The sequence below is a fragment of the Prenolepis imparis genome, unplaced genomic scaffold (genome assembly GCF_030444845.1).
Source record: "Prenolepis imparis isolate NDT839.2.m4 unplaced genomic scaffold, iyPreImpa1.0 SCAF_1, whole genome shotgun sequence".
NCBI classification, from domain to species: Eukaryota; Metazoa; Arthropoda; class Insecta; order Hymenoptera; family Formicidae; genus Prenolepis; species Prenolepis imparis.
The window spans coordinates 6,319,376-6,341,427 of record NW_028141159.1 but is presented as its reverse complement, the minus strand read 5'-3'; the positions used below and the strand labels follow the sequence as shown (position 1 = coordinate 6,341,427).

General features: G+C 30.3%; 3 protein-coding genes across 6 annotated transcripts; 1 reads left to right on the top strand and 2 right to left on the bottom strand.

The window, feature by feature from the left end:
* Nucleotides 1-1,074: 1,074 nt before the first annotated feature.
* On the bottom strand, nt 1,075-22,016 carry LOC145943946 (1,5-anhydro-D-fructose reductase). 3 transcript variants are annotated; one of them, XM_083051883.1, is made up of 8 exons: nt 21,883-22,016; nt 4,383-4,476; nt 3,990-4,157; nt 3,683-3,799; nt 3,196-3,390; nt 2,598-2,795; nt 2,360-2,508; nt 1,075-2,053 (listed from the first exon to the last, which is right to left on the bottom strand). In XM_083051883.1, exons 2-8 carry the CDS (start codon nt 4,452-4,454, stop codon nt 2,011-2,013), a joined length of 942 nt encoding a protein of 313 aa, XP_082908009.1. In that variant the 5' UTR covers nt 4,455-4,476; nt 21,883-22,016; the 3' UTR covers nt 1,075-2,010. The 3 variants fall into 3 exon arrangements, with proteins under 3 accessions (XP_082908009.1, XP_082907995.1, XP_082908002.1); XM_083051869.1 differs by lacking the exon at nt 21,883-22,016 and adding an exon at nt 6,267-6,381; XM_083051876.1 differs by lacking the exon at nt 21,883-22,016 and adding an exon at nt 5,450-5,563.
* LOC145943988 (tRNA (guanine(26)-N(2))-dimethyltransferase) lies at nt 7,970-22,029 on the bottom strand. The gene is given in 4 exon segments (XM_083051922.1): nt 7,970-9,781; nt 11,746-12,410; nt 12,580-13,230; nt 21,883-22,029. Coding segments are annotated over 3 exon segments (2,904 nt in total). The 5' UTR covers nt 21,883-22,029; the 3' UTR covers nt 7,970-8,193.
* LOC145943980 (uncharacterized) lies at nt 14,485-21,048 on the top strand. Of its 2 annotated transcripts, XM_083051902.1 has the most exons (5): nt 14,485-14,661; nt 15,344-15,568; nt 17,691-17,798; nt 18,012-18,149; nt 18,515-21,048. In XM_083051902.1, the coding sequence occupies exons 1-5, from the start codon at nt 14,583-14,585 to the stop codon at nt 18,772-18,774; spliced, it is 810 nt and encodes a 269-aa protein (XP_082908028.1). In that variant the 5' UTR covers nt 14,485-14,582; the 3' UTR covers nt 18,775-21,048. The 2 variants fall into 2 exon arrangements, with proteins under 2 accessions (XP_082908028.1, XP_082908038.1); XM_083051912.1 differs by lacking the exons at nt 14,485-14,661; nt 15,344-15,568 and having other exon boundaries at nt 17,556-17,776.
* Nucleotides 22,030-22,052: the final 23 nt, after the last annotated feature.

The following is a 22,052-nucleotide window of genomic DNA, read 5'->3' as shown; positions in this document are numbered from 1 at the left end:
AATTATTAGTGCTCTTAATATTGAAAAAAATATTTATTTGTTTCTTCTTTTTAATAAATAATCGCTCTTTTTTTGCAATTAAAACATATATATATGTATTGGAGTACAGCTATATATTATTTTCATTTTAAAAAATGTAACATCTTCAGCAGTTTTGATATCTTTACTCTTCAGATCTTGTGCCATGAGAGTTTTGCGTAACGATAACGATATCATTGATACGCACACACTCACGCAATGCATCAACAGTGCATGGCCAGCACAAGCAAATTCAAATGACTTCTTGTTTGTAGTGGTGGCTGAATTCTCTTATGGCAATCCAGCGCTGTGGAAAATTACAGCGATCGTTCAGGATACATATTTGGAGCAATGAATCGAGCCCTTGATGATTCCTTGCGGGAGAACAATATTTTATTCACAGCATCGTTCTAAGCAAAGAGTCACTGAGAGAAGCGATAATTTGACGATACATTTTGTGATATATATTATATATTTTATTACATAAAGTAAATCATATTTTCTATTTCTAATTTTTTGTATTACTACACAGTTTATTCTATAAGATTTGGAATTATTTATTTTGCTTATTTATATATTTCAATAAGACTGATAATTATTCACGAATATAATATATAAATTCTGAAATTTTCGAGTAATTATCATTATTATATAATATATATACTGATTAAATACTGATTTCAGTACATCGTAGTTGTAAAAAAAAATATCAATTTTTAAATTATGTAAATCGGGACACTTATTCTTTCCTCTATTTATTTTAACATGACATTATCTTTCATCTGTTCTAACATATATATTTGATTATTGACGGAAATCATCAATTGCACAAAATGTAATACTAAAATTCCTTTTATAGAAACTAAACAGGTATATAATGAATTATATAGTATAGGATATGTTTCAAGAAATGCATATCTTAAAATTATATCTTTTTATTAAATTGAAACTCTAACAAAATTTTACTTTTATGATATATTATTTATGATATATTATTCGATATAATATATATGTAATATATAGCTATAAGAATATTGGCAATTACACATTAGCAAATGCTAAAAATAATCAAATATTTATTAATCAAAATTAGATAAGAGAAAATATTGTATAATTATATGCGATAGATTGTTTAATATAAAATATAAAACGCGCAAGTTTTACTAAAATTAAATTCAGGTTTTACTAAAATCAAATTCATTAAAAAAGCACTTGCGAATAAAGATTCATAATGTATATGTATATGCGATATTCTAATTCTAAAACAATTATAATATATTATTTTATGTATACGTGACGATAAGCATAACTGAAAAAAAGTTTTTAAAGATATTCCACTTTTTAACAACTTTTTAAATTCTTATCTCGATTTATGTTTATACAGTTTGCCGCATGAAATTTCAAACATTAAAGTCTCAAGATATAGTCGTGCTTTATCATAATTGTATAATGGAATTCGAAAAAACTCGAACGAAACAAAAATTCGCACAAATAATACTTAGCCCAGACCTTGAAATTTTTTACAGCAATTTTTCCATTATAATTGACTAGACCAAGGATCGAACAAGCATCAAGTACCGCCGTGAGAATATATGTGCTCTTTGAAAAAGGATACTACGATTATCTATAATGTATCACAACTTGTATCCGTTACCTTCTAACTTTGATAAATTCAACGTTATCTGATTATAAATTTTGAAAAACACTATTAAAATTGATTCATATCTTCTAAATTAATAATATTTAATTTGTATATCTCTTTCGGACATTATTTTATTTAAACTTGCTGGGTTGTTCAAAAAAGAAAAAGAAACTAGTAAAGTTAATTTGAAAATATCTTTGAATTATATATTAGAAAGCATATTTTAAATGTTAAAGTATATTATTAAGTAATATATGTGTGTATTTATTCGATGAAACCTTTTTGTTTATTCTTATATGGAGAGTCCTTTTTATGAAATAAGATCTGTCTCTTTTTCATGCTGGTTTCATTTAAAATGGAATGCTGAAAGGATAATACTTGAAATCCTTTGCTCTGAAACACAAAAATAATAAAAAGTTATTACAGAAACAGAAAAGTATTAAATTTCGAACATTTTATAAGTCTTCACACACACACAAGTTCAGATTTTTTTATGCTTACTATTCTTGAATGTGCAACTCTTCAAAAATAAAAATGCTATTTAATTGAAATATTAATTTAAAAATTTGATCTTGGATAAATTGATCAAAGTACTCGCATTCATGGAAAGAGATGATAATGAATCATAAATAATAAATCATCTTATAATCTAATTTTTAAGTTATTATATTTAATATTAACATTATAAGTAATACTTACATATCAAAGCCTGCTACTCTCTTTCCAGTGCTGAGTTTTCGTATAGCATTTATTTCATTGGATGTCAATGTAAAATCAAAGAATTCCATATTCTCTTTGATTCGACTTTTAGTTACAGATTTTGGTATCGGTGTAACTTCGTGTTGAAACTATAAAAATAATAAAATATAATATATACATTCAGAATTTAATAATTATGCAAAACATACGATTTTATCGACTTTTTTTTATTACATACCACATATCGAAGCGCTACTTGTGCCGGAGTCTTATTGTATTTTTTTGCAATGTTCAGCACCACAGAACTGTCTAATTTGTTTCCAATACCTGATGAATTTCCGGGTTGTCCCAAAGGAGAATAACCAGTTACCGTAATGTTGTGTTTCTTACAAAAATCTACTAATTTCTCTTGATTTACGTTTATATTAACTTCAATCTATGACCAAATTTTTTGACATTAAAATTAAATCTTACAGCATTATAATATGTAAAATATATATAATAAATATTAATATATTTTAATATAATATACATATATTGATATATTTTCTCTGTAATATACTTGTAAAATATGTTTTAGAAACATATAAGAATTGAAAAGATAATTTATCGAAAAAAAAATAAAATTGTATCACAGTTCAAGTTTAAGTAATTATATTATATTGTTTTTTTTAAGTAATTATCAAAATTACTTAAAATTACTTAATTATCGAAATTAATATTTTCTTTATGCAATTAGAATTTTTATGCGGTTATTAATACTATTTGTATTATAGAATACAACAATTAAATTGAATGCTAGAAAATGTAAAGCTGAAAATATATTTAATGCATACCTGATTATTAACCGGCGCAATTTTAGCTGATTCAAGTAGACGACTTATCTGTTTGGAATTAAAATTACTGATCCCAATGCTGCGAGTTAATCCTTGGCGAACGCATTCTTCCATTCCTCTCCACGTTTCCAAATAATCGACATCTAATTCAATTAAATTTCCCTTTTTATCCGTAGGCAGCAAATTATCTCCTTCCTGAAAAACATATAGTATCTCTCAGATATAGTATCTCTCAGATATAGTATCTCTCAGATGAATGTCATAAAGATACTTGCTGAAAGATCACAACAGCGCTTTACATAACTTGTTAGAATCGCACATTTTTTTTAAATTTAAATTTTATTATTAAATAACTATGGAACGATTTTCACGTCTCAAATTTAAACTGCTATTATTTGACTTTTAAGACAGCTTTGTAGTCAGAAAGTTTAAATGAAATATATACATTTCTTTTTATATAATTTTAATTTTTTGTATTAATATTTACCTTGAAAGCAAATGGCCAGTGAACTAAATAGAGATCTATATAATCTAAATCAAGTTTGGCCAATGATTCTTTGCATGTTGGAACAACGAGCTCTTCTTTGTGGCAATTATTCCACAGCTAGAAAAAGGAACCAAATAATAGAAATGTTAATTAAATTTACAAAGCAAAATACTTTAATTAATTTAAATGTTTACATTTATTAAAATTTAAAAAAAACTGACAATGAGTTTATATTAGAATAGATGGTAAAACATTATAAAGATTTTAAATGAATGTGTTCAAATATTTAATTGTGCATTGATCTTACCTTTGTAGTAATAAATAAATCTTCCCTGGTTACAGTACCATCTTCGATTTTTTCGCGAATAGCTTCTCCGATCTCATTTTCATTGTCGTAAAAAGAGGCTGTATCAATATGTCGATATCCGAGGTCTATCGCTTCTTTAATAGCTCTTGCTGCTTCTCTATTCTGCGACTATTTGTTTAAAAAAGAGGATATAACTATATATGTATATATTAATCAAAAATGAAATTTGTAAAAGACTCATTTTCTTTGAAAATGTGTATTAATTTCGTGTAAAGATTTTATATAGTGAAAAAATTTTAGTTTCTAAATTTCATTATACATTTACTTAAATTTCAAACGCGTGCAAATGAATAACGTTATTCTTTAATAACTCTTACACAATAAAAGACTTACTTTGTAAGTTCCAAGGCCCAACATCGGCATTTTATATCCATTGGAGAACGTGACTGTTGGAATTTCAGCCATTATGATCGACGATAGAAATAATCTGAAATAGGAATAACAAAATTCTTAGTGAAAGTATAAGCATTATATAACTTATATATACGGTGACCATCCGTCCTTTATTTTAGAAGACATCCTTTATTTCAAGTAGCTGTCCTTTAGCTTTATTTATATTTTAAAAACTCAATTTTGTCCTTTATATTATAATTTTGTCTTTTATCTTTTATTTAGCATTTCAATGTTTAATGTCATTGACATGAGAATTTGTACGATATATAAACAATGGAATCTTTTTCCAGAATCTATTTAAGAAAGCAAAGATTTTTTTCAACATAGTCAGCTTCTGATAGTCACAGAATTATTTTTTTGCTCATCGATCTTCACTTCAATTGCAAACTGATTTCAAAACATGTTGAAACAAAGCCCTAAAATTTTCAGATTTGTCCTTTATTTTCCCTCAGAAAATATAGTCACCGTACTTATATATAACGCTGTTAAGTATGAAACACTTGATATCATAGATATGTGATTAGACTAATCAAATAATGATATTAATAATTAATTCAGCTTTCGCTTATAATTAATATTTTTAATTTTAATTTTTTAATAATTAGTTTGTTTTAAAACCTTTTTTTGTTGATGAGAAAATTATTATAATTAGTTATGTGAATCACATTAAATTAATTATTAATTTTTAAAAATGTAATGTAGAAGAGATGCTGCTACTTATTATTATAAACGAATATTTTAAGCAACTTAAATCTATATTTAGTGAAAAAGAAAAATGTGATAAAATATGATTAGTCTTATAAACAACACGAATATATAAATCCTATTTTAATGATTTTAAGAACTCCCAGTGTTAATAATCAACATTTTCTAGAAATTGGAAAAATGATTATAAAAAAATACACTTAATAATAATGTACTATTATTATGCTGTTAGAAGTACACTTATTCTTAATGATAATTTACGGTGGCTGTGTCTAAGATAAGACATCAAAGATTACATTTACCAGCACTATAGTAGTACGTCTGATTTTATAACTGTATATGATTCTACGCTGTACGTTGGTTGCAGCTACACTGTTTCTCATGATCCATTCACGTGCTATTTATAAATGGCTATTATATAATCAGAATATACTATCTCCATGAATCCTGTTTTCTACCAATCGATAACAAATAAAGAAAACTACACTGAATAAATGTGTGATAACGATATATTACTTCTTGCTTTTTAACTTTTTTTCTAATAATTTTAGCTAGATGTAATAGATATACATACATATGCAGCATCATGCAGATTAGATAATGTCGCATTACAAATAGACACACAATATTATGATATATTATGACATATAATAATAAGAATCTAGTATCTAATAAATCGAAACATAAAATACTTTTTAATATCATATAAAATTTTTATTTAAGTAAATAGACAAATAGCATGTTTTTTGGGTGTGGAAATCATAGCAATAATGAATCATTCTCATGTTTAAACATTAGATTGCCTTCTCTTTGATATTAATACTTTGTCATGTTTTAATTCTCCTAAAATATTTGCAACATCAGCAAGAGATATTTTAATTTTTTTTCTAATCCGAAATGGATTATGCTTGTAATATAAATTACGATATTGCAAATCACGCTCTTTATATTAAATATATATCTCAACGATATGTGTGATAAAAAGATAACATCGAATCTTATCTAGAACGATTACGATTGTACAATTGGAGAGTCATTTCATGAGAGAGTCGAGTTATGTTCGGAGATGTTAAATTTATTTCTACCTATCACCTACATATCTCAAGTTCTAATACATACGTTCTAGTCGGGGAGTGAAGGTGTCTTTTCATGCTGACGCTCGACGCTCATTTTTAGCGTCAAAAGACGTCACGTGACCAAAATTGACGAATTGGTATCTTTATTTTTGGTCGCGTGACGTCTTTTGACGCTAAAAATGAGCGTCGAGCGTCAGCATGAAAAGGCACCTTGACACTCTCATTGAGGTGGCGCAGGATGTTACGTGCTTGCCCACGTGATCACAATATATATAACTTTTATTTTCATTGTTGAGTATTTTTCAGTATTTTTTTTGTTCGCGTTTTTGAGAATAAAATAATATTAATATTTCATTTATAAAACGATGCCAACGTGTGCAGTGTGTTAGGTTGCACGTCAGGGTATATTTAGCTTAGCAACCCTGGAAAAAGTTCTTTTTTCAAAAAATTTTTTTAAAGAGATTTTTTGGAAGTATATGACATTTAAGTTTATTTTTTTTTTTTCTTATACTCTCTTCACAAAGACGATGTGATTCCTTTAATTATTCAAAATTACATTCAAACACGCATGATGCAAAATTATAAGAGAATCAATGAAATTCCGAAGAAAATTAGTGCAGAAAAGAAAAACTCTGCTAAATATTATGTATAAACTGAAAGAAATATTTATATTCTGTTACTTGTATATGTATAAAACAGATGATATTTATTTGTTTATGCATTACATGTATAAAAAATATGATATGTTAAAATATATTTATACAATTTTATCAAGTTGTGTTTTCAATTAATATATTTCAATACATATATAATTATATTAATAAAAAATAAATTCTAAGATAAGTTCAAGTGACAAGCGTATCAAGTAAATCGAGAAAAAATAATAAAGTAGGTTAGTTTTGATCACGTGGGCAAGCACGTTACTCCCAGCGCCGAGGTCACTAAGGGGACCAAGCGAAGCTTCGTAGTTTCACTCCCCTGATTCTAGTACATGTTCAAGATACATTTTTTTTTTTTATTCAAAAGCGTTTTTATTAAAAAGAATTACGCTTTTTAGTTTTTTTATTTTTAACGAAAATTTAATGTATGAATAATGGGATACAGTATCAGGAGGTCTTGTGCATCATATCTTATGCCAAGTTACATATAGTAAAACGTGACCTTTACCTATCTAGTTTGAGAGAGTATCTTAGAGATTATTTAATCTTAAGTGAAGATTCAACTTTAAAAAATTGCGTTGTGATTGTTCTTATTATGGTTAATTATATATGGCGAGTCATATATAAATTCATTTCGAAAAGTTTTATTAGAGATGTATTGTCACAATATATAAATTTTTCTTTTTTCTTTAGAAATTAAATAATGAATATAATGTATATAGTAATCGAAATAATGAATAATGTAGAAATAAAACGTGACAATATTCTTATGCCTACAAATATGTCGAATATTTTTAATAATGATACGTATATATATGTCTAATATTTTTCGAAAACCAAGTTTTTATTTATTTAGACAATTTAAATTTTGAAAAGTAAATCAATAATCACGTAATTTAAAAGATACATTTTATAATTCTTTCTAATATTTTTTTTCTACGAAAGTTTAAATACTAAAGTATGCATAAATCTCATTACAAAATTTATAAAAAAATAATTATAAAAATAAAATACATTATTTGCATACAACAATGCAAAAACTATAAAATCTTTAATAGTAACACGAGGTAAAGTTCAAATATACAAAGATATGTAACTTACATGTCTCTTTCACAGTTATAATTTATATTAATTTTTTTCGTCATTTATTTGTCAATATATAAATATGAAATTAATTGCAAAAATTATTTATATGTATAACATCGCAGTTTTCCTGCATTTAAGGTGTTAAATAAAAAAAGTTAAAATAACTTTTTGACATATATTGAGATGTAAACCTCGAGCATATAAATTATAAGAAGTTCTTTGTATTTATTGTTGTATTACTGGTTGTTCTACAGTAGTTAATTTTTTTTTACTATTTTTATTTTGATTTTTCACCTTTTTCGACTCCTCCACTTTATTTTCAAGATCTACTCCGATCCTCGCACGAACGCCTGGTCCCCAATTTACCGTTGGATTTTGTTGAAATCGTGACAAATGTTTTTGCCGAGAAATTGGATTTGCTAGGGGATGTTCTGCGAAAGAAATATCTCTCGTAAACGATGCATTAAGTATACGCGCAGCCGGACTATTCTCAGCCAGCTTTTCCCGTTTGGCAGGATGTTCCTTCTCCCAAGCACGCACAATATCCCATATCACGTCATTTGGTGCGTCTGTTTTAATGGAGGTTTTACTCGCATGAGAGTACGATACTTTGTATCCTGCATTTAATAATGCTGATCTAAATTTCAATATTGATGGAACGTCACACTTAACTATGCACATCAAGCGATCCAGATTATAATACAGTGGTATATCCAGTTCCTCGTGTATCATGGTCAAGACACCTTCCATTCTTTTCGATGTGCCTAATTCTATATTATTTAAGTTGCATAGCAATCGTGATACAAATCCTTGATCGTGCAAAGGCCCTAACCATATTGGACCTGCCATGTGTTGCCGATATTGACAATGTTTGCATAGTTGATCTACTGAAGGTGCATTTGGTAATTTATAATTACTGGAAGCTCTTTTTGTTGCTAACGGTTGAAAGCTCATACTTTCACATCCGTTGCACTGATATAGCATTCCTATTTTACTTGAGTTTTCTTTACATTTATTATGGCCCGTAAAGACCTTGACAAATACTCTTACATAAAAATCAATGCTTATAGATAATAATGGTACTATATATCGCCCGTATCGTCCTGCATAAGATGCAATGCACTGGAGTAATATCCGTAATGCTATTTCATGACAGGATTTTGACTTTATAGATATCGCTCCATATTTGTAATAACAAGTTTCCGGAGTATTGCCAGCTAGTACAGCCATATCAGTAGCAGTGATCAAAAGTATACCACCATCGGCTACACATTGCACCGCTCCATCCAGGTACATCGAAGGACAGCCATATGGATCTAAATCAACCGCATCAAAACGATTTCGTCTACGTTGATACATCAACAACGTCGCATCCTCATGATAAGGTGTTACCAAACTTTCAACTCCATTATGCAATACATTCTGTTTGATACTGTCCACTGCCTTTGCAGAAATATCGTTGGCTATAATTTGTTGGACACCTTCCACTTCCTTGGCATATCGTATGCTACGCAAACCTGTTGCAGATAAAGCTTCCAATATGGTAATTCCCTTCTGCCTCTCTAAATTTAGCTCGATATCACATAATGCATTAGTGTTATTGTCTTTCTTCAAATTATTCTTTTCTAGCATTTCATTACATCTGTCTTGTGCAAATATTGTTAATACCGCTATACTAAGATCTCTATTGAACTCTTGAACAGGATTATAAAAGACTTTTTTATTCGTAATTATTATCTGGGCTTTTCCTTCGCTTATAACAGGAAATTCCTCAAGTTTGAGTTTCTTCGTACAATTCTCCTGAGCCATATTTGTCATGTATATTAATTCTGAAATATATTAATATATTATATATATATCTTTAGACCTATTATAGTACAGAATCAAAATAGACAATTTACTTATTATTTTCATAAAAGTATTAAAGCACTTACAATTTAAAAGTATTTATCCGTATCTCTTTTATATAAAATTGTACTATTTTCTTAAAACTGCTCAAATATTTTCTTGCAATAATCGAATGTTTATATTGTTTTCTTTTCTTATAAATTCAAATATTTTCAATCCCTATACACGTGTTATATTTCTCATCTTCGCCATCGCTGGATTTACGATTTATACACTAACGCTTTCTCGGCAAATTTTGTAACTAGGAAGAGAAACTACAGATGGTAAAAGATTCGTTTAAACTGTCGATAAAAATGTCTATTTATATTTATATTGATAAAAAATCTGCAATCTCACTTCAAAGTTTCTCACGTATATAACGCTATTATATCAATAAATTAAATCTTGATAAAGACACATGCATATATATATAAAAAAAGTATTGTTCCAACATTTATTCATATGATATTCGTACACAAACAATCTCTTACTCCTCTACTGTATTCTTATGTCTATAATTCAAAACGATACTGTGTGTCGATCTCTGTGTTCTGTTCTACTTCAATTCTTACAATAAACTAGAATAAATACAGCATCTTAAACTAGAGATCTATTATGAAACTATTTAAAATTCTGATATAAACACAAATTTTTTCTCTGTGTCTTTGAGCTATTATGGATCTTTTTCACCACATCATCGAGTATACAATGTGAAGAAATAATAATCTTTTGTAATTTTATTCCGACGTGGAAATTTCATAGAGCCTATCAGTTTTTCATCTACTCAGAAGATTTCAAAAACTCTTTAGTCGAAAATGTTACAGATATTAATCGAATATCTATAACAGGATAATCAACGAAAAAAACGGAATTACTTTAATCAAAATCTTTTCTAAATAGTTCCATAATAACCTCCTCTCAAAACAAAAGTTATCTTCACACGCATATATAATTTCTTCATTCATCTACTCAGCCTTGATTGTGGCGAATCATTCCATAAAACCAAATATAAAAAAGTTCGGTATGTTTTTAATGTATGAATGTATTTGCTGGAGTATAAATCAACGATTTAAAAGAATATATTTTAAACCGACAAAAATAAAAATAAGAAAACCCTTTACTTGAAAATAAAAGTTTCTTTTACATGAAAATCATGAAGAACGTTAAATCATAACACACGCATACATACATACATACATACATACATATATATACACACACACCCACATGCACGCACATATAATATTTAATAAAAGAAGATATTACTAGAAGTATTACTAGATTTATCTTTTAAACTCCTATTGTTATTAACTACTATCAACTTCAGTCATAAAATGATTCCATTTATTTTATGATATAAAAATGGTTTGAGAGAAACTTTATATGAATATTAACTAATAAAAATTAACTAATATGAAATATGCATATTAACTTTTGGCGTATTCTGATGAATATTTGCAAATGATTAAATTTCATTTTTAGAAAACAATATTTTTCAAAGAATATTGTTTTTCATATCAGTAAATTATCAGTACATTATAAAAAATATCAGTACATTATAAAAAAAAAGTTAATATTTGTATTCATATATAATATATAAGACTGCACAATTATGAAATAGTTTCATTTAGTTTGTGTCTCATCAGGCGATTTCAAGTGATAAAAATTTTGAATGTACGTCAATTTCTGGGATATTCGGAATATTATTTCTATTAATATCTATATTAAAAATTAATTTTTAATATAGATTTCACTGATCGATAAACTAGTTTTTTTTTTGTAGAAAACATTATTTTTTTATACATCAGCAAATACTATTCCTCTACATCATCGAGAAAAATATCAACATTTTCTAGTTTTCAGATTATTCTAAACATCATAAAATCAGATACTCGCACCTTTCACGCCACGTCCTTTTCTTGCAACGGTTTTTTGCAAACAGATCCAACATCCTCTTCGTCTTCCGCCTTGCGTTTTTTTCTTACCAAATGCGAAATATCGCTAGCAGGTTTGGATGCATTGCTACCACTTCCGGAAGCTTCGCTCGCTTCACCATTATTAGCAGAGCATCCATTCAACCTCTCTTCCTTAATCTCCTTAATTACATCGGCTTCTTTTTTCATATCCTTGATATCCGCGATTTTCTCCTGAATTTCTGGAAGAAGCTCCTGTAGTTCCTTGATTTCTCCTTCGATAGTGTAGAAGGGATCATCGGATCGAGGTGGATCGTCCTGCGCTGTCTTCAGATGCACAATCTTCGCCTCCAGCAGCGCGGACGCCTGGTTGAATTGCTCGATGCTGACGTCGAAATTATTTGCCATTGCATGAGTCAATCCAAGTTGATAGTGAATCTCGGCGATTGCACGATGATCGCGCGGAGTCATTTTCTCCAGAAGATTCAAACAAGCTTTGAAGTCAATCAACGCGCTCTCGTGATTGCCACCTTCCATTGCCACCTCGCCCAAAAGACGATATGCCTCAGCCAGCAATTTCCAGCCTGAGGATCCGCGTTTTAGCAGTACCAGTTTCGCTAGTTCCAAGACTTCCCAGGCAATCTAGAAGAAAGAAAATTAAACATTAAACACAATTGACTCAATTCAGTATCGATATTTAAACACTTATCGATGTATTGAATTATTACTTATTTTAATTTAGAAAAAAAAAGATACCAAACTTAACAGTAGATTTAATTTGACATTACGATCATCTAAAAAAATCAATCACCTGTAAATTATTCACGTCCTCCTCATTTTCCTTCTCAACATCTTCCTCTTCTGCCTCTCCGTCTTCCTCATCATCATCCTCTCTATTCGTATTACTTCCAGAAGCCTCGCCATTGTACATATCAGGATCTCGACTACAACCAGGAGTTTCCTCTTTTTGCGTTTTTTCCTCGATTTTACTGTCGACTGTTTTATCGGAGTTCTCCGTCTTCTCGTCCTTCTCACTCTTTGTGTCCTTTGAATCTTCATTCTCTGTCAATTCTTGTTTATCATCTTGTTTATCATCTTCTTTATCATTTGACGTGCAAGGACTATTTTCCGTGCCGTTGTTGCTTTCTGCGACGGTTCCCTCGTCGTTCTCCTCTTCCTCTTCTTCGGCCTGCTCGTCCTGACTAACTTCCTCGGAACCAGGCACGCCACCTCCTAACACGCCTGCCTCCTCGCGTGCCAGACCCAGAAGGGCTCGTCCGTAAAGCAGATAGAGTTCGCCCATCTCGTCGCCCGTCTCCCCATGCTCCTGAGCAAGAAGTTCGCAGGCCTGGGCTAGGACGACCACCGCCAGATTGTAATCGCGGACCAGGAGGTGACGTTTGCCCTGAGAGATCGCCGTCGCAGCGTCCTTGATCGGCATTTCTTCCGACAGATCTGCCATCTAAGGAAGAAAGACGGGAAAGTCCTCATATATACACAAAAAATTATCACTTGTATGTTTGAAAGTCGCGACAAGCGAGAAATTCGCATCCCAATGATGCACGGACGAAGTCGTAGGTCAAGCCAACTGGCGACCGGTGAGAGAACATTGTTCTCTAGGAACGAAAAATGCAAAAAATCTTTATATCTCTTCCATCATCTCTATATTCCTCAGTCTTTTATAAGTGCATCCTGCTAACAGCACTGCGAAATTGAATCAAACTCGTCTTCGTGCTTGTTGATATAAGCGTCCACGACTATAAACGCTATAAATGTGTAGTATTAAGTTCTTATTGGAGTGGACATTGAAATTTTTGCACAAAACATCTGGTCAAAGTCGATAGTTTCTTTCCAAATAGTGTTATGTATGCATATCATACACGCAAAAATCAAATTAAATGCTTTTTTTAAAAACAATCTTTAGATATCTTATAATTAACAGTCAAGAGATGAAAGCACGTGTGTCTTACATTCCTTATTATATTAAAAGGAAAACAATTGTAATATAAAGTTTGCAGTTCTAAAACTTAGAGAAAAAAAAATTAATAAAGAAATGATAAAAATGCGAGATATATATTCCGAGAAAAACAATAATTATATCTTTTACTAAACAAATGTTAGCTGCTTTCGCTCGAGTTTTTTATCCAAAACGATGAAAAATAAATATCTTTTTTGCTATGACTTTTCTTTCCCTAACAGAAAAAATATATAAAAAGGAGCGTAATATTTTTTTTTAATATGTTTGCAGAAGTTTTAATCAACATATTTATTGATTCTTTAATCGAATGATTTTAAGAGACTTTCCAAAGAAACGAATGAAACTAATTCCTTATGAACGAAGAAGGATCCTATCTCGAAAGAGAATATTAATCTGAATGAGCGGGTCAGGAATTTAAATTCATTTTATCTACGAATTTAATTAATGAATCACGCGCGTAATAATATACAGTGAAACGGAATCAATAATCATAAAGCAATTTTATTCTCACTCTCTCTCTGTCTCTTCAATTGCTTTAGCAAGACAGGAGTTTCAGTTCGATTGTTCGCAAGACGCATAAGCGGCATGTACGTGATAAGGGTATCCGCAGCATCCACGGGTGGGGAAGAGCGGACGAGGGTGGTTTTCCGCGTCGGTCGATTCTCGTCGTAGCGCTTCGACGCGGAAAGACGAGGGCGTCCGCATCGCGAGGATGTCCAGAGGGAGAGATAGAGAAAGGGAGAGCGAGTTCCAAGGACGTACATCGGCCAGTAACGAGTCGGGGGACGCGAGCGACGCTTGCAGGCGTCGCCCTGGGCGCCGCTGTCCGAGAACAGATGGAACCGACCCGCGTACCCCGGGGCCCCGGTCCGCGTCTCGTCTTCCTCTTCGTCACCCTCGTGTTGACCTTCGCAGGTAATGAGGAGATATCTTTCGCATTCCGCGAAAAATAAACTTGACTCCATCTTAAACCTCCCTTGGGACGCACAACGAGAATAATGTGTGAAGATCTGTCCCGCTGTACATCTTGAAAAGAAATTCGTGATAGGAAAAACAAAAAAACCAATTATACATATATCTTGGAATTAAGAAACTCGAGCATGATCTTGATGACATTTATCGTCCAAAAAGCGATAATTAAATATTTCTATTAAAATAATTAACGAAAAAGAGTGCAGTGAGAATAAAAATTTCTTTTTTAAATTGCGTAACATTCATTCATCCTTTCATAATTTATGGTATAAATGCTAATGATATAAATGTGTGTGAATGTATAGTGAAACTACGCAGGTTCTATCAAGTATATTTATTACAGATGAGGATTCTTCCTCGCAGTAAAGACCTTGTCAGACTGGTGCACAAGATTTATTGTGTACTTACGAAAAGAAAAACTTGAACATAAAATTGTACAATCTCAAAGTGTATTATTAATCTTAATTTTCATTTAGAAGAAATGAAGATCTAGAAAGAAATTTTCTGATCTCCCATCTAGAAAGACATTTTCTGATCTCTTTGTAAAAAAAAAACTTTAAAACTTGATAAAAACACGAAAAATCTTTTGTGATGATCGAATAATTAATTTTTTTTCTTTTCTCAGCAACGGGGCTTCTATGTGGTGCAATAATGTCAGATCATTGGGAAGAGATCGGCTGGGACAAAGAAAACCTAATTCATGCAAACGTCAATCTCACGTGGTATCTGGATGGTCAGGTGGCAATGCTAAAGTCTTCCGTTAATCATCGAACTAATCGTATTACCAAAAGTTCGTCCTTTTTGGTCCCCATGCACGGCGGGATTTGGATTATGTGTATTACATTGTCAGGTACAAGCTGTTACAATTTTAAAATTGTATGTTGCAATCAATTTTATTTATTCACAAATGATTTTCTCCCTCCCTCCCCCTTTAAAGAAATTATTAAATTTCTAAAGAATAACAGTAAATGCGAAAAAAATGGAGATTTGAGATTTTTTCTTTTTTTATAAATTATTATACTCTCTTGACATGTGAAAAAAAGCGTACACATCATTCTATTATTTATTTCATGATGAAAGTAATTTACGACTTATAGATCTGTTCAGTGCTAACTACGATTTTAATTACTTGTAAATGCTGTTATTGTATTATTGTCAAAGATACTGAAATAACATAATGAACAAAATATTGAAAATTATTATTCGCGATTAAATTAAAAGCCAGAGAACCATGCTTTATATATTTTATATATTTTTATATATTTTCCTCTGATATTTTATTATTAAAATTCTCATATTGATATCGTTCGTTTTTTTTTTTTTTTTTCGTTTGTCGGCCAATAGAAATGTTAACCGATTGTATGAATTGACAAACGGACGAAGATTAGGTCTAGGTTAATAGGATTGTGTCGTTTTGCTCAAGTCTACGGAAAAGACGAGAATCTCATGGTCACGCGATCGTATGGATGTGCTGTTTAAACTGTATGATTCGGCGGTTCGATATCTCCGGCCAGAGTCAAGGTAGCATTTAAATATAGTCACGTGTATATGCAACATATAAACATAATTTCTTCTAATAAAATTCTAACAAAGGATACTTATCACATTTCTACAAAATAATATTAATTTTTCTATTTCTTTTATATGTAAATGGATTTCTTCTATTTAATCAAATTCTTTATTAATTTTAAAAGAAGATATTTTGTAAAAAGAATCGCAGAATTTTGGGGGAAATGTTTAATAGTGATAATAGATAATATCAATCTTGGAAAAAAATAATAATGAACATTTCTCTAAACAAAACACTTTTTCCTAAAAAGATTTATAACCGATGTACGCGCTGAATTTTTACACTACATTTTTAAATTTATTTAAATTTACTGTCTTTTTGCAGCTCTCTATGAAGCATATCCTACAGAATTTTTCATTTATTTTTAGTCGCTTAAAATTTGAAACTATAAATCGATATGTATTTTTATTTAAAAAAAAACTTATAAATTTTATATAAATTAATCAAAATTGATACAAAAGCCAATTCCATAAATTAAAATTGATTAAAAATAAATAAAATATGGCACGATAAATCTCGAATATTCTGCCAAATCAATATCTAGACATGATTGCAGAAAAAATGGCAACGATATAAAAAAATGTAATCGATGTATCTTCTTTCATTTAATCGAACATATGTATAACCTTGCGGATTATTCGAAGAATTCGGAGGTCTAATTGTTTCATTTAGTTATTTTTGTCAGAAAATTACCTTTATAGTACCTGAACACGCCAAGCACAGTACCTAGCACCGCCCTTGCGCGATAAACTAACATTTATATCACGCAGCCAAGGCGTTAATGACAATACAATGTCAAAAATCACAAGATATTGCACCATCTTACATAGCTTTCTCATAATTTGACTTTTCGCTTGAAACGACATAAATATGGTTTGCTTTCACTATGATTTCTTTTTACTTTCCCAGTTGAGAAATATATAAAATCTGCGAATTCTCTCTGGAGAGAGAAAAAGTTTTGATACATTTTCTCATGGTGATATTTTAATTGAAAAATTTCAAAATTGTTTCCAACAATGAAAACATCGCTGGAATAAATGTATAAACGCAGAAGAACTTCATATAAACACATTTTGAAGAATATAACATTAATATAGATAAATAAAAAAATATCTAAATTCAAACATATTTTATTCATGAATTTAATTATCAAATATTTATAAGCTATATAAATCTTCTAAAGTAAAAATTGTATTCCTCATATAAAAAACGATAAGCGATAGAATGAGATGGGAACTTACACAATATCAAATTTGTCGGAAGTAAAAAAAACTACCTTGCAATAATTTTTTGATTTTGAAAAAAAAATGACTAATTCTCAATATAAGCAAAAATTTATCTATTATATTTAAATAAGAAAAATTATAGCTTATATATCAATAAAATGTGCTTATTCTTTTAGAGGAAGAGATACAGCTATTAGGTCAGGTGGGCTTCCCGCAAGAGAGATGCATCAATTACTTGACACCAGGTGAAGCGCACGAAGAAGTACGTGTAGCTTGGCAAAATCGTAAGTGAATAATACTAAACAACAAATTAAATTGAACCATACGGTGCAATATTGACTTTGTATCCTAGGATATGTTAATGGACTGTTTTAACATGATCGATAATTAATCATTTTGATACAGAAATCCTATTTTGCAGTCAATCGGGAAATATAGAAATAACTATTAAGAATAGAATAGAAAAAAATTATCGCAAGTTCCACATTCTGTTTCAGGCATGCAAAATCTGAGTATCTCATGCTCTTTAGTGTGCCTAATCATTCTAGGATGCGCTGCGCTTATAGGATTTTTCGGACTGTGCAGGCATCAGATATCAGCTGTGCTCGTGACGGGAGTAATGTACCTTCTTGCAGGTATAACTAGTTACATAATTTCAATAGATTGATGACGATATCAATATTTTAAATAAATTTTGTTCCATTTGTTATCGAGCCTCTCCTTTTGTCAACATATCACTTAACATCACTTGACTTCGACATAATAGAGAAATATTTTATTAAATAAACAATTATTGAACGATTGTGTCTATCAGAAAACACTCTATCGGAATGAAACTTGGATACAACATCAACGAAGAGATAAATTATATATTTTAGGATAAAGAAGAAAAAAGATATGCCTATGAACTTTATAATATTATCAAACTGTCTACGTATAGGTACTACAATAATAAGAGCAACGGAGATTAAATTGGGGTTATCACTGGGTTTTATTCCAGCAACATTCGCGTTGTTCACGCTGACGATCATTCATTTCAAGAGGGACCACGGAATTAAATCAGTAGTGGACGGAGGTCCTGAGGACGGCGTGATAGGCTTGCCTATTCCTCGTAGCGTTCTCAAAGCCAGGAGGTTTACTACCGCATGGAGCATGGACCTGGGATGGGGAGGAGTCACCCTCTGTGCCCTCGCATCAGTCGCCTGGATCCTCCTCAGTAAGATCATGCGCTTCAGCCCGATTGCTGCCATGATCGCGTAGCAGTGGGACGCCTTTGAGGTTTAAGGTCATTTCTGATAATCACTACATTTCGATCCCTTCTGCGATCCTTTCAGAAATATTTCGATATTTTTCTACTCGATATGTATCACGATGGTGCAAAAGATTCGTCCCTTTTCTATAAGTTTTTCGAGTTCTACCTTGATTATCTATAACACAGATAAATTATCAAACAAATCGCATTCGTTGTACAATTAAAAAATATTTTTTTGCAACTTGTATATGTGAAGTTGAGACGTAGCATTTCGTCTGGAAAATAAATTGTTAGAGTTTTATTTTCTATACTTTTTGATTTAAGCTACCAACAATTATAGAACTATTTAAATGATAGATCAGTTTCACACACTGCAATTTTCAATCATCGTTTATATAAACAATTCATTGAATTTTTTATAATGATCTATTATATGTATAATCATTACACGTTATAAATAAATAATTCCGTTTCCCGCTTTATTTGACAAATACGATAAAAACTTTTTATCCTTTATAAATAATCTATGTATAAATATTTATCTTCTATTGCCAAATTCTGAAAATTATTTGTTGTCTTTTGCGCCTAAGAATCGAAAATTTGAGAAAGACTTTGAAAAAGGATCGCAGACTGTTGGACGACTATAAATGATACTTCTTCGAAATGACCATCTCGAAGGCGATAGTTTACTTTGTATTATTTATCTCATTTGCATAAAATGTTCATTACTCCAATTGAAAGAATAATAAGTTTATCGGAAGAGAAAATCTCTTTGATTAGTATATATTCAAAAACATCTAATAATTCCAACATTTAATCGACGCTTTGCAGCAAGTAATTATGCCATTTTGACACAATTTTTCTGTATCTTATCATTCGATTTATTTATTACAAGTAACTAAACAAACTCACTAGAGGATCCAAGAGACAAAAGAAATAAAACGAATAAAATCCATAACATGCTCATGGTATAAAAAAGACAAGATGCAACATTTCTGTGAATGCACAATGGATGGACAATCAGGAATTAGTCCCAAAAATAATAAAAATAATATAGCAATTAACATTTCTATGAACGTTACACAAGGAATTAATTAACGTAATTTTTTAAATTTGTTACATTCAATTTTAAATTTTATGATTATTTTTTTTTTAATATTTGCTCATTTTAATTTGTAAATTTTTATTTTAATTACATTTTCACTATAAATAAATAATTTCATCTTCTTTTATTATTATTTTCGTAATTGATCTCATGAATCTATGATTGTCATCATGCACAATATAATACTTTCTCTTTTTATACCATGAGAACAATGGCATTACATCTCAAGAATTAATAAATAAAATGTTGTCTAAGAACATAAACAATATAATGATACTCTGATATATAGTTGCCTATAATGTAACACAAACGCCTTACAATTAGAATGATAAGCATATGTAAAGCGTATTTGTAAAGCATAGCATAGCATAAAATATATTAGTCGTATACAGGATGAGGTATGTGTAAAATGTGACAAATCTCTCTCAGAATGAAGAAAAAATAATATACACGTCAAATAGCCTCTTCTTGAGAATTACAACTTTTATTCTAATAAATATCTTTGCCTACAATCTCTATACATTCTGAGATATCAGATTTTATGTCACGCTTTAAACTCAACCTCAACTTGCGTACAGCATAAATTTTTTCACGCGGCAAAGAAGAGCTTGTTTTTGCTACTACTTGTTATAGCGATTAGATGAAATAATTGTGCATGTATCCTGCATGAAGGGTTCACGAGTTGCACTTGGTCCATTAAAACTTAAGGAGATTCCATACATTGTATGCGCTTTTAAAGGAAACACCGTGTTTTTCTAACAATGCATTCTTGATTGCCATATTTTTTTATGCAATCCTTGTTGTTTGTTATATTGAATATGATAAGAGCACAATAAAGGACAACAATAATAAATTCCTAATTGAAAACCACCACAGTTTGTTCTCTATATTCAAGTTTACTATCTCTAGGATTTTAGGACATATAATGATATCCAAAGTACATTTTTGCGAACAAAATTTTAGTTTCTCGTATTTATGACTAATAAAATATTTTTCATATATTTTCTGTTAAACAAATATACACCTTAAGAGCTTCGTGCCTTTTTCTAAATTTCAGAAACCTATTTGGGGGGAGCAAATTCTGATTAACTTAATCGATGATAAATTCATTAGCAGAATCTGCTTATAACAAACTTTCTAACTATATAATTCATCACATTCCTAATCTAATCGTTTTTTCCACACGTCAAATTAATAATTCTATCTATATTAATAAAATATATATTGCAGAGTATTGTTGATAACTTAATTGTCCATTGACTTATTAAAGTGATCCTCAATCTTGATATTGTAATCATTCGTCATTAACATAGAAATGATTTTTGTATCTTGAAACTTTGTAATATTGTTACGAAAAGCTACGTACTTTCGTAAAAAACAAATTTACTCGAATAAATTATGATTTCTAATAAAGAATTAAAGAATACATGATGATTCTGATATCGATAAACTTAACCTTAAAAAGAGCATCGTTTTCTATGACTGGTTATTATTGTATTTTTAGTATATTCAGTATCAAACTTCGAGTTTAATTATTAAATTTCTATTTTATTAAAAAAAGTGCAATATTAATAATAAATCTCGTCGAAATGGACGAAAAAAATCTAATCAATATTTTATTGTGATTGCATTTTCTACACCCTCCCATAATATTTTCTGCGTCTTTTCTATTTCTCTCCCATGCTGCTTCATTCATTTTAAGTGCAGAAGGTGTAAGTAACTGTACTTTCTCTTTTTCTTTTTTTTTAATGAGCTATTTATTCATTATATCGATATTCAAGCAGCGCGTACCTTCCGTAAATGACGTTATTCGAAAAGAAAAATGTATATGCATATATGTATCTTCTCTCTTTTCCTCCTTTTCATGATTATTCCCCTCGCACATTGCAAAATGCATCGAAAGGATATTTAAATCGCTGGGAAGAGCGAAAGGCTTTGTGGAAATGTTGGCGAACTCGATATCACATATAGATGTAAGACGACAATGTGACATTAACACGTACATACGAACCTCTCGTTTGTCTCCCAAAAACGAAAACGTTTCCTCCACGCGCGACGCTCTCGATCTCGCAAATCCGTGAAGATGCAGGCAAGATTTTCCACGCACGATTTTCCGTTATGCACACGCGAAACTGCGTAACCGGCACGCGGGCAAATTACGAGGACTTGGCGTACGATCAT

What these genes read in the sequence shown, in the direction of transcription:
- LOC145943980 (XM_083051902.1), top strand. Translation starts at nt 14,583, where the DNA reads ATGGAACCGACCCGCGTACCCCGGGGCCCCGGTCCGCGTCTCGTCTTC. An exon ending in CCTCGTGTTGACCTTCGCAG is followed by an intron (nt 14,662 to 15,343) that starts GTAATGAGGAGA and finishes TTCTTTTCTCAG; the next exon opens with CAACGGGGCTTCTATGTGGT. An exon ending in ACGTGTAGCTTGGCAAAATC is followed by an intron (nt 17,799 to 18,011) that starts GTAAGTGAATAA and finishes ATTCTGTTTCAG; the next exon opens with GCATGCAAAATCTGAGTATC.
- LOC145943946 (XM_083051869.1), bottom strand. Translation starts at nt 6,298, where the DNA reads ATGAAAAGACACCTTCACTCCCCGACTAGAAC. An exon ending in TGGGCCTTGGAACTTACAAA is followed by an intron (nt 4,158 to 4,382) that starts GTAAGTCTTTTA and finishes TTAAACAAATAG; the next exon opens with TCGCAGAATAGAGAAGCAGC. An exon ending in ATTTATTTATTACTACAAAG is followed by an intron (nt 3,800 to 3,989) that starts GTAAGATCAATG and finishes TCCTTTTTCTAG; the next exon opens with CTGTGGAATAATTGCCACAA.